Source organism: Suricata suricatta, chromosome 1, assembly GCF_006229205.1.
Source record: "Suricata suricatta isolate VVHF042 chromosome 1, meerkat_22Aug2017_6uvM2_HiC, whole genome shotgun sequence".
NCBI classification, from domain to species: Eukaryota; Metazoa; Chordata; class Mammalia; order Carnivora; family Herpestidae; genus Suricata; species Suricata suricatta.
The window spans coordinates 114,167,732-114,184,698 of NC_043700.1; the positions used below are offsets into that span (position 1 = coordinate 114,167,732).

The following is a 16,967-nucleotide window of genomic DNA, read 5'->3' on the forward strand; positions in this document are numbered from 1 at the left end:
TTTTTAATTTCATATCATGTTATATTTTCATTTTATTTTATATATTTTTATTTCTCTGTAAAAATATTTCTTCACATAATATCTTTTTCTGGGTATTTCAATGGCAGGCAAACACATGGTTTCTGCCTTCATTGAGCTCAGAGTCCTGATCAGCAGGAAACCAACTTAAAATATGTTGTATTACAGAGGATTGAAAGGGTTGGGGCGCCTGGGTGGCTCAGTTGGTTAAGTGTTCAGCTTCAGCTCAGGTCATAATCAGCTCACATTTGTGGGTCCCAGCCCACAATGTCAGCTATGCTGACAGCTCAGAGCCAGGAACCTGCTTTGGAATCTGTGTCTCCCTCTCTCTCTGCCCCTCTACCACTCATGCTCACTCACTCTCTCTCTCTCCCTCAAATATAAATAAGCATTTTTTAAAAAAAGCATTGAGGGAGGGAGCATGACTAGGGACAAAACATTTGATAACTAAAAAAAGAAACATAAAGGACATCTTTCTTGTTTTCTAAGGAAGAAAAGAAAAGAAAAACTTATGTATTTTACAGCTTTAGGAAGTATGACCATGTGAGTAATCCATCTAAGTTTATCAGCAAGTTATATGCAAAGATGGGTTTTATTTTATGAGTGTTAAATTCTCTTAATCTTTTTATAATATCTGAGTTTGAGTGATCTAATTGAAGAAAGCAAAAAGAGACATATATAAATAAAAATTATTCAATATTTTGTAAAAGGATTTGTCATTTTTCTTAGCCTTTTGTTAATTACCTTCCAGTTTAGTTGTTCTCGTTTTCCAATTATGTAATATTTTGGTATGTAATTTAGAAGATAAATCATTTTTGTCACTCTAAATGTATCCTTTGTACTCTGTTCCATTTATAGGATGGGTAACTGCTTTTTTTAAATCATGGTTATGCCATTAAAAGGAAACAAATAGTTATAACCAGTTTATCACTTAAATTGAAACATGTCTAAAAAATACACAGGGATTTAGTAGGTAGTAGGATAGAAACTTTCATCATATTTATGGTTATTGATGTTTTAGGGCCTTGACTCTCATATAAGATGCCTGGTTAGCCATCATATTATACTTAGCACCATGAAGTCTAGCTTATATTTGATTGCAATAATTCAAATCCTTTCAGTTGATAATTAAAATGATACAGTAACACAAACACTGAAAGCACTGCTTTCTCTTACTGTTGTACTACCACGATTTTGCACAGTGTGTTTCTTTTTTACCTAACAGGATTGTCACATTATGTGGAAGCACAGACTTGGCAGAACAAAGTAAATTGAAAAAACAGCTGTATCCTTATTACAGCTAATTGGTTGGCTAAGGTCCACCATTGGCTAGAATATTATGCTCACAGTAAAATAATGCTCTGGAATTTTATGCTATATTTCCATAGACACCTGTATGTCCCACATATACAGTATTTTTACACATGTTTAAAAATCATTAAGTTTTGTAGTATTTGAGCCTTTCTTAAACTGCTGATGGCATTGGTCAGCTTACACCACACAGTAGCTATTGCACACCTAAGCCTACCCTTCAATGGGATGTATTTGAGGAAGAAATCCATGTTGCATCGTAGGAAGGGAAATAAGTGTGCGCTATATAAACCTTAATCTATTCTTTATTTGAAAAGGATTGAAGTAGGCAGCTCTTTCTCCTCAATGAAGGCAAAAATTTGGTGCATACCTATGTCTACATTTTAGAAAAACATCACTTCTCCCAAACACGTTTCAAGTAATTGGTATGTGAAAGAGGTTTTCTTCAGAGGGGACTATCGTGGTAATGTAAGCTTGCTGGAAATTGGTACCAGGAGAAAATAAGATAATTCTTCTTCTGTTTTTGTCAGAGCTTTCATGATTCTCTTTGTACTAAGGCATATTATAAGGCCAGGTCATGAGTCTGAAGACTGTGCTTAGGTGAGAATAATTATTAGTTGACAGAGTTGTTGTGAGTCCAACGTTTGTCAAACATTCTCTTGATGGTAATTGATCTCTGATGATGAGTTTAAGGGCTCGATGAAAAAGTTAAATAAGTGCTCAGAAAATCTAGATTCTAAACATATTTTTCTGACTGTCATTTGTTTTCACTCTTCTAAAAAGCTATGTTATTCCCTTCTCTTTACTCTTCACTTACGAGAAGCCATAAAACCTGTCTCCTACTTTTTCTCAGCCCTCCACAGAAATAGAAATCTTGATTCTATTTGGTCAGCCCACTGTTTTGAAATGTCCCCCCCCCCTTTTTTTTTTCTGAAAATGAAGCCAGCAGCATCCTATCTGCCATCATTGTCCCCTAGTGAATGTGCCACTAGGGGCACAGCCTTTAGCCTGGTTGGCACAAAACACAACCAAGGCTCCAATTTAGGGAGCTTGATATTAAGGAAGATCACACAATCATTTTTTTTTAAATTTATAGCAAGGGTGAGTTTTAGAAGAACTGGAATATCCACCTCTGCACAAGCATTTCCTTAATAAAAATAGCAAACAATCACTTTTAGTAGTTTGTATTTTTTAATTTTTTCTTAATTTTTTTGATTTACATCCATTTGGTTAGCACATGGTGCCACAGTGATTTCAGGAGTTGATTCCTTAAGCCCCTTACCCATTTAGCCCATCCGCCTCCCACCACCCCTCCAGTAATCCTCTGTTTGTTCTCCATACTTAAGAGTCTCTTATGTTTTGACCTCCTCCCTGTTTTTATACTATTTTTGCTTCCCTTCCCTTATATTCATCTGTTTTGTATCTTACAGTCCTCATATGAGTGAAAGTCATATGATATTTGTCCTTTTCTGACTGACTAATTTTGCTTAGCATAATGCCTTCTAGTTCCATCCATGTAGTGAAAATGGCAAGATTTCATTCTATTTGATTGCTGAGTAATACTCACTGTATATAGATAGATAGATAGATAGATAGATAGATAGATAGATAGATAGATAGATAGATACCACACCTTCCTTATCCATTCATCCATCAATGGACATTTGGGCTCTTTTCATACTTTGGCTATTGTTGATAGCACTGCTATAAACATTGGGGTGCATGTGTCCCTTTGTAACAGCACACCTGTATCCCTTGGATAAATACCTAGTAGTGCAATTGCTAGGTCATAGGGTAGTTTGATTTTTAATTTTTTGAGGAATCCCCATCTTTTTTCCAGAGTGGGTACACCAGTTATAATAGCAAACATTTTTGAGTACTTCTCATGTACCAAAGATCTTTAGCAAGTAGCACGGTATGTGGCACATGTGTTTGTTGAATTCTAAGAGTGAACCCACCATTACTTATTTAATTTTTCCACCCTCCTATGAAGTAGATCAAACAACCTGCTACGGTAATGAATTTTGGCTCTGGGTCAGCACTCTCCAGTGGTTGGCCTTAGGTAAACCATTTCTGTTCATTAGAATCATCCTGAGAATGATGGAAACTGATAGTACTTTCTCATGGAATTGTTGTTAAGATTATGTGAAATAATGCAAAGAAAGCACTTTGAACATTCCTCACTTTATAGATGAGGAGTGTGGTCATGACGAAACCTAGTCATCTGTCCAGGTCAGCACAGCTAGTGAATGGAGGCGTTGAAACTCCAGGTCTTTTACCCCAGAGCAGAAGTTCCTCACCCCTGCTCCATTCTACCTCCCACATGGCCATTTCTTCAGGCCCTAAGAGAAATGAACATGCCAGCTATTTTAGGATCTGAAGCCTTCACAGAGCCAGAAGACTGGAAGGCTTTTGCTCCCTGGACAGTACTTCCCCAGACATTTCAGATATTTGTCTCAGATTCTTTTCCTTAGTCTGCCACTGTGGTCCATCAGTACCTTTTTGATTGGCATATCCCCTTCCTCCAATAAGAGAATAATATCGTTAGGTGATGTTAAAGTATTAAACTTTTACGTTGCCTCTGCAAGCCTGTGCACTGATCATTGGCCAGAATCTAATGCTCCTTTCTTTATTTCTTCTTCTCAGGCAAAACCTTACCACATCTTCCATGTACTGACACAACACCCACGTAGGTCTTGAATAGAATCAGAAAACCTTTGAGTGGCTCAAATAAGCTCAGTATGGGCCTGTGCCTAAAGGTCCTCCTCTGTCAGACCAAGGAGTTGCCTTCCTGATCTCAGCCTGCTCTTTTTATTGTACCGTCAACTGGTGCCCAGTCACTTCCTAGCTAGCATATAACACATGGGACCGTCAAACATGATACTCTGTCCATTTCTCTCATTTGTATAATTTCAGAGATCACATTTAAATACAGTCCTAGCGTTTGATAAGTTTATAAATCCGTAAGGGTCTAGAATTAAGTTCTGGTCTGAATGCGTCCTTTCAGCATTTAGCATGTTGCACAATCAGGTCCTTAATTGACATCTTTTTGAACTGTTCCACCCTCATCTAGCTAGAATAATCTCTGATAGATTAAGCACCCAGACATTGTGATTGTTTCTCCTATAGACAGTATGTCTGAATTATTAACTTGACATTTGTGATTTCATTTCATTTTGCTTTTATTTTATTTTTGAAATTTTTTATTTTTATTTTTTATTTTAAGAGAGAGAAAGAGTGTGCAAATGGGGGAAAGGCAGAGAGAGAGAAAGAGAGAGAGAATCTTAAGCAGGCTCTCCACCCAGTGCAAAGTTCAATGAGGGGCTTGATCTCACAATGGTGAGATCATGACCTGAGACAAAATCAAGAGTTGGACACTCAACCGACTGAGGCACCCAGGTGCCCCCATTTTGCTTGTATTTTCAGTTGTCAGTTTACAAAACTGATGTGTTTCTGTCAGGATGAGGGGTCAATCCAGCTAGGATTTCACATGCTCTTAGGTTCTACTTTGGTAAATATAAACGAACTCAAATGTTCTTTGTCAGGCATAGTTTGAATATGTGATAATTTCTTGAAAAACTCATCGGAAGTTCTCTGGTCTATTTTAAGGTCTTTAATCTTTATCCAAGTTAGATTTATGCCTGATAGCCAGTTTCTGTGGCTCTGCTGAGGAGTCACTGAGCAGATGGAACACAGTGTCTCAGAGAACAAAAGTCCACAGAATCAAATTAAAGCTTGTAAACACAAGTAGCTTTTAATTACATAGAGTAGCCAGTTATTTGACATTTGGGAGTAGTCTGTGTATTTTTAAGAAATCCTATACAAATGTAATCGTTTATGTTTTATGACAAGAAAAGTGGGGGGTGGGGAGGGACCTGTCTAGACTGTACTGGACTTTCTTAAAATCCATTACATGGGAGAGACTTTTTACTTAATAAAATATCATTTAAAGACTCTTCTGTTGCTTTCAAAATGGGATACAAGAAAGAATAGTCTTATGCCAAATATCACACTCTTGCAGGTCCTGTTACATGCTACGATTTTCATTGAACTAAAGAAACATAGGGAACATAGTATGTGGTTTGGAGTGACTTGAAGTGGGTAGCCATTATATTCCCAATTTTACCACCTCTGGATGTGTAATATGGTAGAATTAAAGTCAAAGTTAAAAAGGTATTCCAAATGTTTTAGGTTACAATCTTCAAAAAAATGAAGTTTTACAGGAATTTTTAAAATTTGAGATCCTAAATGTGTTTTCCTGCCCAATGAGATAGGCATGAATACAGCCATTTGTGAAGGCCAGTGCCTAATAATCTCTTGGGACTAGTCCAAAGAGTGGTCAAGCAATGCAGACTGAAGTTATGGCTAGTCAAGGAGACCTTCCAGCAACTATCAACTCTGGAAACTGAGTAATCTCAGTCTTCAGGCTGGAATATTTGTACTACTGGCGTTACCCAAGGACATTGCAAGGGAAGTTGTAAGGGAATCCATTTTTTAATTCTCAGGTTCCATATGTCCTCTTTCCTGAAACTCACCTGACCTGGAGGCCGCAAGCCTCTATGCACCTTCTCCTTTTTCTTTGTCAGTTGCTCTTCTCCCAATTTAATAGCAAAGCATAGGTCTTCTGAGACACAATCATTGTGAACTTCTCCTTGAGATGTTTAGTACTGGTGTACCAACAGAGAGATGCTGGGAAAACTCCACATCTAGGAAGTATCCTTAACAAAGCATTGTAACCCCCTCCCATCCTTGTCATTAGGGAATGCATTTCAATAAAATTGTATTTCTGTGCTTTTTAAATATTTATAAATATTTTTCATAGATTTATGCTCTCAAGCTCAATTATGCACTACTAAGTAGTTGTGATATTGATTACAAAGGGATTTTGAACACTTAAGGCTTCATTGTGTCAGGAAATGTCTTTAAAATACATTTAACTTAGAGTTGGAAACATGTTTTTGACAAAGTACAATGCAGTTAGAAAAATATTCTAGAGTATAGATACACAATTCACTAGATTAGAATTAGGGAATTGGAAATACACTTTCAAAGGTAAAAAGGACGCATGTAAGATTTTTAAGTTTCAATGAGTATCTTGTTCGTGGAATTTTTTTTTCTTTAAATGGATGAGGGTGGATGAAATTGCCGTGATATTTATATGCCTTCGGTAGAAAAAAATGTAATAGAGTCATGTCATTTTAAAAATGGTAATGTCGCTAATATTATATTCTTTGCAACTATTTAAATTTGGAGGTGGGAATAGTGTACTTTGGAGGATATTCTTATGTACATGCATGAGTAAAAAAATGTAAAAGTTACAGTGTTAAAGTCAGTCCATCAGAGTGAACACAATTACTCAGTGCTTATGGTGCTGTTCCTAAATCTAAGGACTGAAATGCTTGACGTAGTGTAAGAAAATGTGGTAAAGCCCTTGTCACACTCGTGGCCAACGGCAAAAGCAGGTGGATGTCTAAGTAACTTATAGATAGCATCACTTTGTTGGCATATAAAAGCTCAAGATTTGTTATTGGTAAACTAGGTCAGGGAAAGAAAAGACAAGAAAGGATAATGTTTAGGGATTCTATCACATGGTTTGGCTTCCTAGCCTTAATGAGGGCCGATGTACGACATGTATTCTCCTAAATAAGATAGTCTATATACTTATAATTTCATCTTAATATGTAAAAGAGGAAAAAAACAAAAAATTATGCAATGTTTTAAGAGGCATATGAAGACTCTGTTGTATATCTTGTATTTCAAAGGTGCTGATTTTGTTTTTAATATAACACAAGATTTTTTTTATCTTAACATCTTATGCTATATTTCATCAAGAGCCTTTATTCAAATTCAATAATTGCTCTATTTGATGAAAAATAATATCTGGGGAGTACATCTAAACTCTGCTTAATAATAATGAAACATGATAAAAATGTTACTTTCCAACAGAATACACTTCCTAAAGAGATAAACATTGTTAACTTTTAACAAATTTGGAAAGGTGATGAGTTTCCTCTTAGAGTCCAAATTAAAAAGTTACAGATTTAAAGCCTACTAGTAACATATAGTTTTTGAAACATCTTTTCTTTGAAAAAAGTGCAAAATGTTAATATTATGCACACTTTTATATGTAACATATTTTATTTAAAAATATATGTTAGGAATATATTTATATTAATTAAAAGGCCTTTAAAGAAAGAAATCTAAATAACAAAAAACTGAGGCCCATAGAATAATGATGTGGAGAATTTCTGGTACTCTTTAAGTGGGAGAGTGAACACCTCACTTTTTTCTGCTTTTTATGAAAAGGAGCTTTTTCACCTTCTATTACTATGAAAATATTCCTATTTTATGAGACATCGGAGTATAAAATTTTATGTAGCTCATCATCTTCATTTCTTACAATTACAAAAAGGTATTGAAAACAGTTAGATTTTGTTGGATTCGGCATATAAACCAAAACTATACGAGGCCAGCTTTCTCCTGGCGCTGATTGGAGGAGGGACGGGTTGCATGTGGCTGCTCTGAGAACTTGTCTTTATTGCTTCCTTTGGCAAACTCGCCCATCCCGCATGTAACACAACGCGCGGAATAGAGACCTCTCTCTTCTCAAAGCTGCTCCCTATTCCCTCTAAGCCAAGCTTCTTCCAAATATAGTTTTATTTTGACATTTTATTATGAAATGTTTTAAACATACAAGAATGTTGAAACAATTGCATGCTCAATATCCATGTACTCATCACTTCCCTTCCACAATTAACATTTGATTGTACAGTAAAACTTTGGATTGTAACTTGTTCTGCGAGTGTCTCGCAAGACAAACAAACATTTCTAATAAACTTTAACTTGATAAGCGAGTGATGTCTTCCAATACACGTAGTCCATGACACCGAACATCACGTGATCACAATTGAGCCAATGGTTCTCGAAATTTGCTTTGATATATATCCAAGTGCATTGGATTACAAGCATGTTTCTGGAATGGAATATGCTCACAAACCCCAAGGTTTTACTGGTATTTGCTTTGTCACATATCTATCTACCTCTCCATCAGTTTGTTTCTTTATTTCTTTTTTTGGTAGAGAAATGACAGAGTAAATTCTGTTCATCGCTACTACAAGGGTGCTAATATGTAAACTTCCAGTCTGGATGTGCTTTCATGTGCTCACCTTTTCTGAGGGGAGCCCCTGCTTCTCCTCTCACCATGCCTCACCCCTGCATGCCTAGCTCCCTTCACACTAGACCTCTCCTCCATCACCCAACACAACATGGTTGTTGGAGCATCCAAACGTTTGAAAATTGTCTTCCTTCTACAGAGAAGACCCAATTTTCCTCATTCTCTCACTTTTGCTTATCCCATAAAATCCTTCAACTGTCATGATTTTAGTGAACTTTTTTTTCTTGTGCCTCTAGACAGTTAACTCCTGTTTTCAGTGATGTGCTGGTACATGGTTAATAACCCTTCCTGCAGGGGGACAATGGTCCTCGTATGTGGCATTTGTAGCTTTCCATAGTATAAATCCTCTTCCCTGTCACTGATGTCAGGCCACCACCCTGGAGTTAAGAAGAGATGCACTCCATCTTCTCTCATTAGTGGACACAAGCCAGCTCGGGCGCACCACTGCTACTAACACTCTGTCACACTCTGTTGTCATCGTTCACGTGATTTCCTAAAGCAGAGATCATGCTGAAACCATATTTCTGTTGCTGGTGGTTAGCACAGGTCAGGTTTTACGGGAGAGATCACCATAACACTTAATGAATCCATGATTTAGGTAATAAATTGTATTCTATCCAGCACTTCCCACTTTCTCTAAGTCAGTGAACATGGAGGAATTTGCTATAGGAGCTCACTGTGTGGGAGCTGTGATCCAGACGCGGAGCATCTGTGATGTGTGGTGGGATCCCCTGTGGTAGGAACCTCTCTCCACCCTAGCACTCGGCCCCTCATCGCAGTGATGTGTCTGCAGTGTCCCGGTCTCCCTAGAAGCTGAAATCCACCTTGCTGGGATGCAGCACTCACTCAGCAGGCCGCTTGACATGGATGCCTTTAAAACATCAGGAGAAGTCAGCAAGGTGCTAGGTTAAGGTCAGAAAGGACACATGCTGAAAGTAAGTCTTTAAAGATTCCCTTGGTCTATACATTAGACCCCTTTGAGGAAAATTGAGTGTGCGAGATTGCCTAGGTCCTGGGTAGAGACACAGAATACCCCAGGCGTAGTAGATTAGAAGGTAGAAGTTGTAGAGAAAGAGATGCTCAACAAAGTGATAATTATTACTATGGAAATGCAAAATGAAATTTTACTTAAAATAACTAATTTTTTAAACATATAAAATGTTCCTATGGGTTTTAGACTTTCAAGTTAAAATGTTATATTCTTTTTTTAAATGTTTATTTATTTATTTATTTATTTTGAGAGAGAGAGAGAGAGAGAGACCGGGAGCCGGGAGGAGAGAGGGGCCGAGAGAATCCAAAGCAGGCTCCATGCTGTCAGCACAGAGCCCAGATCGGGGATCTGTATATGGAAAATACCAAAAATCAGGAATAACAATACTAAATATACAAGGATCTTTGTTTTTGAACTTAAATCTATCCCACTATTCGTCAGCCCCTTTAAGTTCAACTACATATAACTCAGCTATTTTATTTGAGTATCTTCATTTTTATTTTTTTAAATGTTTACCTATTTATTTTAAGAGAGAGCTCACGCACAAGCAAGGGGAGGGGCAGAGAGCAAGAGGGAAGGAGGAATCCCAGGCGGGCTCACCATTGTGACATCATGACCTGAGCAAAAATCGAGAAGTAGTTGCTTAAACAACTGAGCCACCCGGGCACCCCTATTTGAGTGTTTTGAATTTTTGTGAGGTTATCAAAGTTTGGTATCAGTTTTAATTTTGATTTTCAATATTTGGAAAATACTGAAAGCAACCCCCAGGATAAAACTTCAATAGATGTTCATTTCATATGTCTCTTTATGCTGTTTACGATTAGGTCTCTTTTTTTGGTAAATATGTTCTAATTTTATAAAAGGAGTAGTAAAACCTTTTTCTTATCTGTGTTATTGAGAAATTTTAAAAGAGACAACATTTCTTCATTAAGAAAATTGGGTGGGGAGATGGTTAACTGGGTGATGGGCAATAAGGAGGGCACTTTTCAGGATGAGCACTGGGTGTCATATGTGAGAGCTGAGTCACCGGGCTCTACTCCTGAAGCAAGACTGCACTGTGTGTTAACCAACTTGAATATAAATAAAGAGAAAACAAAAAGAAAGAAAAGTGCTATAACGTGCTGTGAATCACCATTTGTTAGGAGCACGACTGTGAATGCATGAAATAGAATACCGGTTACATGCTCTTCAGTAAGTCGTTTGATCTAAAAAAAATAAGGAATGAGAAATGGGCTCTATTAGAATGTTCGTTTTACATTTAAAATTCAGAATTTATTTGAACATTTTTCTGAGAGTCCGCTAATACTGAACTGAAGAGGATAGCTCTGTATACTTTACGTCCTTCCCTTTCAAACTTAGTGTCCTGCTTGTCTTTGGCCTGCTTTTGGTTTTTATAAGGCCTTTATTGAAAATCTCCTGGGAGATTATCCTTCTTCTATAGTTTTCACTTATCTTGTTTTCTGTTATCCCTTTCTCATTTCTCTCAAGTATGTACAATTTTATTTGTAACCAGTCCTTCTTGCTGCTTTTCTTACTATCCTTCTAAAGATAGTTGCCACTTTAGGAGCTCACCCACGTTTTAACATTCATTGTGCCTGGTGAATGGGTTCTGTGATCTGGCCGTACCGTGTGTTGGAGAGGATCAAAATCTTTTCCCTCACTCAGTGCATCATGACCTCTGAGCACACTGGGTCAAACAGACTGGGAATAGTTAATATGGAGTGGAAATAGCAATGTTAGACTCAAAGCAGAAGGTAACTGAAAAAAATAAGAAAAAAACCCTAAGGAGACTATTGCCATCCCACTTTTTTCTTTTCTTAATAAATGTTCTTTAGTAGTCTCTTGAACATAAATTATCTACAGTGCGGGCACAGAAATTTAGACTTTTAGGTGGTCTCCAGAACAAGATTTACTGTATAAAGAATCATAATTACAAATCAGAGGTAATAAATATTGTTAGAAGCTCAGGATAAAGTGGAGGCAAAGATCCAGCACACATCCTGTCTTCTCCTCAAATGTTCTGAACCACAGAGTATAATTCAAGGAACCTAGTGAATGATAATCCATGGTTTCACTTCCTCATAAGAAAGTCTGGATTAGAGAGTGTTTTCCTCCACTCGTCTACAGACAGAATAGCTGACAGTAGTAAGTCCTACCAGTCAGTATGTTGGGAGATACCCACCAGGGCGTAATTGCCACAAGAGAGAAAGCAATGGCCTGATACATGGGCTCTTTGAAGGCTTTCAGGGCAGGGAGTCAAAGTGAAGAAGCCAGCTCGCTGGTTCCTTCTGAGGAACACCCATGGGTAGTGAGGTGGATGTGCGCTAGCATCACTTCTGCCAAACTAACCCGCTCAGGGGAACAACGTGTCCCGTTATGCGTTTATATTCCTTGGGGAAGGCTTTTCCTCCAGGCAGTTCAAAATGGTGTGCATTTTGATGTGAGTTTTCTTTCTTATAGAAATATTAAGGTGCTGACTAATTGTTTGATTCTCATCAAACTATGCAGAAGATTCCAGATCACATTCTTAAAAACCCTCTAAGAGAAAAAGCAGAAATCTTTCCTTCCAGAAAGGTCAAAAAACTTGTCCTTATCTCAGATTAAAAGACAAAAACTTACACCAATGATCACACATGGCCTGCGGTCTCTAAACAAGTTAAACTCTTCATTTGGATTAGGAACCTTTCTGATATTATCTGAGAAAACTGTTTTGTTGTATTTCTGTTTGTGGTAGCAGAACTAGAAAAACAATCTTCTTGTGTTAACATTTTCTACAGAGGCCCGTATAATGGATAAAATAGTATCTCGACTCGTTTACCTTGGATTATAAAAATCTTAAGAGAGATGTTTTCCTGTGATTTGCACTTCTCCAAACATACTTGTGGAATTTAACAACAACCACAACAAACAGATTCAATAAAGACCAGATAATGTTACTTTCAAAACATAGTAAAAATGTTTATAGTAATGATAACTTATGTAGATTGATGTTGTTTTTTTCACTTGGAAAATAGAACAAGTGGTTAAAGTTACTCAGACAGACCTATGTGTATGTGTAACTTTTTTACACAAGTACTAAAATACACACCATGTGCCACCATCTCTCATTAAATCCAACTCAGCAGTTTTCCATTTTTCCCTCTAGAACGTGGGAACCAACAGAAGATGAAAAAGTATCAAGTACTTAAACAAATGTTTTATAGCCATTAAATAACAAACATGATGCTTCAGGGAACTTAGGGAGTTGAAACTTTCTGGTTTGTTCACCTCAAGGGAGAACTTTCCAAAGGACAGTTTCCTAAAGTAGTCTTGTTCTGGAAATGAGTAGAAAATCCTGATGACTCACTTGATTCTTCTTGCCAATGCACGCTCTCTCTGTATAAATGGAAGAGAAGGGAACTCAACTAGAAGAGAAGGGTAGGAACCTACCCTGTCAGCAGCATGATTTTTCAGTCTTTTACCCACCTTGGAAATCTCAAGAGTTACTCTTGGCATTTGGGGGACCTCTCAAGAGCCACATCCAAGTATGAATGGCGAAATGCATAAGTTTTTAAAATTAATTCACAGGGGGCACCTGGGTGGCTCAGTCGATTAAGTGTCTGACTCTTAAGCTCAGGTCATGATCTCCCCATCCATAAATTTGAGCCCCACATGGGGCTCTGTGCTGGCAGTGTGGAGCCTGCTTAGGATTCTGGCTCTCTCCCTTTCTCTGCCTCTCCCTCCCCTCAAAAATAAATTAACAAACTTATAAAGATAATGTAAAATAAAATTAATTCACAGATAAATCCATGTGGTGGGGGGGTTGCTTGGCTTACTATAGTTGGTTACATATTTAAATTTGTAAGATAATTACAATTAGATAAAAGGTCACTGACTACTTAATTCTGTTTTAAAATATAGGCGCCACAGCTGCAGCCCGGAAGGAGGTGATAAGGAACAAGATCCGAGCAATAGGCAAAATGGCCCGAGTGTTCTCAGTTCTCAGGTGGGATCATTGTGCCTGTAATTCTGTTTTGAATGTGCACGCATGTGTGACGTCATAAGCATTCTAATACTTTAATCTGGTGACTTAAATATTTTACTAAGAAATATTTGCTTTTTCTAAGGTTTTTTTTCTTTTAAATGGAATTGTTCATTCCTCACGATCTTAGTCACACTGAAATACACTAAATTATTTCTATATTAAAAACCACTAAATGGACTATTTCCTGTTATATCATCCTGTTTGCTGCTGGCCTTTAAAACACAAGAGGTTGAACTTGTAGTGACAGAGGAGAGCTGTTATAATTCATTTTGCTTTTCATTCTGGCTCTGTGGTAAAAGATGAATTTATCAGGTATATTTCAGTAGATTTCTTGGAAATGAACATTTACCATCGAGCTGGTTCATGTGAACATATATTATTCTAATAAGTCATGGAGAGGAAAAAAAATAGCTGTGTAATGTTACAATTCACATGTAGTAGTTATTTTTTAAATAGATCGTGAATCATGTTATTATTAATCCTGCATTTAGAAAACAAGTATTTTCCTAAACAGAATTAACTACACTTTTCTTTATTTAAATTCTATTATCTACTCTAAGGTAAAACAAAGTAACTTACACTTCTCTTCAAAAAATTGCTTTGAAATAGGACATGTTTATATGTGAGGAGTGTATGTGCAATTCACAATGACTCGTTTACAAGGATAAATAGGAATACCTTGGGAAATAGTCCATTTCCATGTTGTATGATTCATAACCTAATTTTTGCCAAATTTTTGTCTCAGTTCTTCCTCCTAGAGTAGCTACATGGGCCCTTTTGATTTCTCCTCTTGCTATTTCTAGTCTACTCCTGATAGAGTCACCAAAGAATAACTAAACAGCTCAATGCCACAAGCAGGGAGCCGTGAGAAAGATGAAAAGCAATATCACCTTTTCTTAAGGACACCAAATCAAAGTCAACAATAGCTCTGTGCTGGCCAGCCAGATCCTGAAAAGTCCTGTTAAAGCTGAAAGAGAGCATGGTTGCCGCTCACAGTGAGGCTGCCCCTGCTCTAATGCTTCCCATCCCTGACAGAATGTCGGGACTCACTCAGTCAGTCATAAGTATAACAAAACTGAAAGCACTGAGAAGGCACCTTGAAGAAAAAATCAAGACAGGGGGATAGCAAATGGGAGATGAGGCACTTCTTAAAGTATGTGGCCAACAAAGAACTTTCTGAATAGTAGCATTTGAGTGGTAAGTGGGGGTGATCTTCATGAAGACACAGAGGTAAGAATATTTAAGGCAAAAGTGCAAAAACCAGCACTTTTGAGGACCAGCCAGGAGGTCTGTGTGGCTGGAAAGGTGTCCTGTGCAGGCAAAAGACCATGTGAAGATCATAAGCTCAATTGCTACCTCTTTATTATCACTTGCTTGTTTATCATGCCTCAGATTTACAAATAAACGCTATTTTATTTTTGTTACCTGAAGTCTCTGTGAGGAGAAGTAAACAGTTCCAAAAGTTCCAAGTGAAAGTATATTTAAGGAAAGAGGAGAAGCCTTTCTTAATATAAAAATTTGGTTTCCATCTCTGTTAGTCTTCAAACCACATGAGGGGGGGAGAGGCCATGCTGGAGAATCATAGGTACATCTTAAAACTGCCAGGCCCCCCAGCCGCGGCTAATGGATACATAAGCTGTAACTATTCTCATCTGAGAAATGGTCCTTCTGTACCCAGTGATGATCAGTGACTTGACTAAGATTGTGCACATTGATGGAAGATATAAACAAAGGATATTTTATGGCTTTTCTGTATGAAAAGCATCTACACTAAATCTGCAGAATGCAGGGGGCGGGGTCATAGCCAGAGAAAGTTTAGTAAGTAAGCATAGTAAGTAATGATTGAGTGCTAAATGTGTGCAATATACTGAGGTGGGCACAACAAATACCAAATTGGAATGACAGACATGTTGACGACAAACTAACGTAAGACCATGACATGTGCACTAGATGCATGAAGAGACGCTCTGCTGTGGAAGAGAACAGGGTTCCGTGGAGCTTTTCTGTTCCGTGAGGAAAAAAAAGTGTTCATGAAGAGGCCGACAGTGAAGGAGTACTGAGAAGGAGAGGCTGGATTCCATTAGGTGGTAAATTGTGGCAAAGGCATGCCTGGAGGCTAAGTCATCAAGAGCTCAGTCCCATGGTCCTAAGAGCAACATTTATGGGCACTTGCTCAGGGCCGGATGCCATGCCACGTGGCGCATGCACGGGACAGTAATCCACACAGCAAACCTGCAGGCGAAGCAAGGTGTCCAAACTCAGTTAGGGATCAGTACTAGTGAGTGTCTGACTTGAACAATACGGTCAGTGAATTTTAAGTATTCAAAAGACCTGGGTGGTAAGACATGAAGGTAAGTGAGGAATCTAGTGAAAAGTGGACCTGAAAACGTATTTAAGTCCAGATCCTTGACAGCCTTGAATAACATGGTAAAGCATTTAATTTTCTGTGTGTAGGGAGTGAGGGTCATGGCATGGTTTTCCTGCTCTAACCCCTGTTTAGGTATTATATGTTATGGCAGTGTGAAGACTGGCTAACATGATGACTAATGATGTCAAGAAGGACATTTCAGAAGCTATTGAAATAATCTGAGCAAATCAGGCCATAGGAGGAAAGACACAAAGAAAGAGACAAAAAAAGGATTTGTGAAGCTGAAAGTTTTAAAATGTAATGAATGAATGGGAATGGTGGTACAAGAAGCCAGATTTTGAATATGAATGCAAAGAAAAAGATATGTTCATTTATTTTTAAAAATTTCTTTTAAATGTTTATTTATTTTGAGAGAGAAGGAGAGAGAGCACACACAAGCAAGGAGGGGCAGAGAGGGAGGGAGAAAGAGAGAATCCCAAGCAGGCTCTGCGATGTCAGTGTAGCACCTGACACAGGGCTCAGTCTCGCAATGAGATCATGACCAGAACCAAAGTCAGGAGTCAGTCACCCAGCGGAGCCACCCAGATGCCCCGGTATGTTCATTTGTTTAGAGATACTCCCAACTTCTTTATTTTTTATGCTTTTTATTTATTTTTGAGGGACAGAGAGAGACAGTGTGAGCAGGGGAGGGTCAGAGAGAGAGGAGATACAGAATCCTAAGCAGGCTCCAGGCTCTGAGCTGTCAGCACAGAGCCTGATACAGGGCTCGAACCCACGAACTGTGAGATCATGACCTGAGCCGAAGTCGGACACTTAACCACCCGAGCCACAGAGGCGCCCTGAGATACTCCCAATTTCTAAATCCATAGTTAACATTTAAGGTATTTCTTCTTTATGTGACCTCTGCTGGTTTGCCAGCAGAAGCCTGAAAGGGTTGCAATACCTATATGAGGGCAAACAATGATTTGTAAACACCGCAAACCTCAGATTTTTAAGTATACTGCAGTAAAGGATAATAGAAATCTAAAATGTGGATAACACTGCCAGCCTCCATTCTACCTTCCTTTCTCTCATTCTTTTC

At 38.0% G+C, this 16,967-nt stretch overlaps 1 protein-coding gene across 2 annotated transcripts in view; it reads left to right on the top strand.

The window, feature by feature from the left end:
• The window catches only part of PPP3CA (protein phosphatase 3 catalytic subunit alpha), a 319,865-nt gene that overhangs the window by 292,094 nt on the left and 10,804 nt on the right, over nucleotides 1-16,967 (top strand). For both annotated transcript variants that reach the window (XM_029942672.1, XM_029942676.1), the window contains exon 11: nucleotides 13,395-13,479. In XM_029942672.1, coding sequence (XP_029798532.1) covers nucleotides 13,395-13,479 — 85 coding nt within the window. The remainder of the gene's footprint in view (nucleotides 1-13,394; nucleotides 13,480-16,967) is intronic.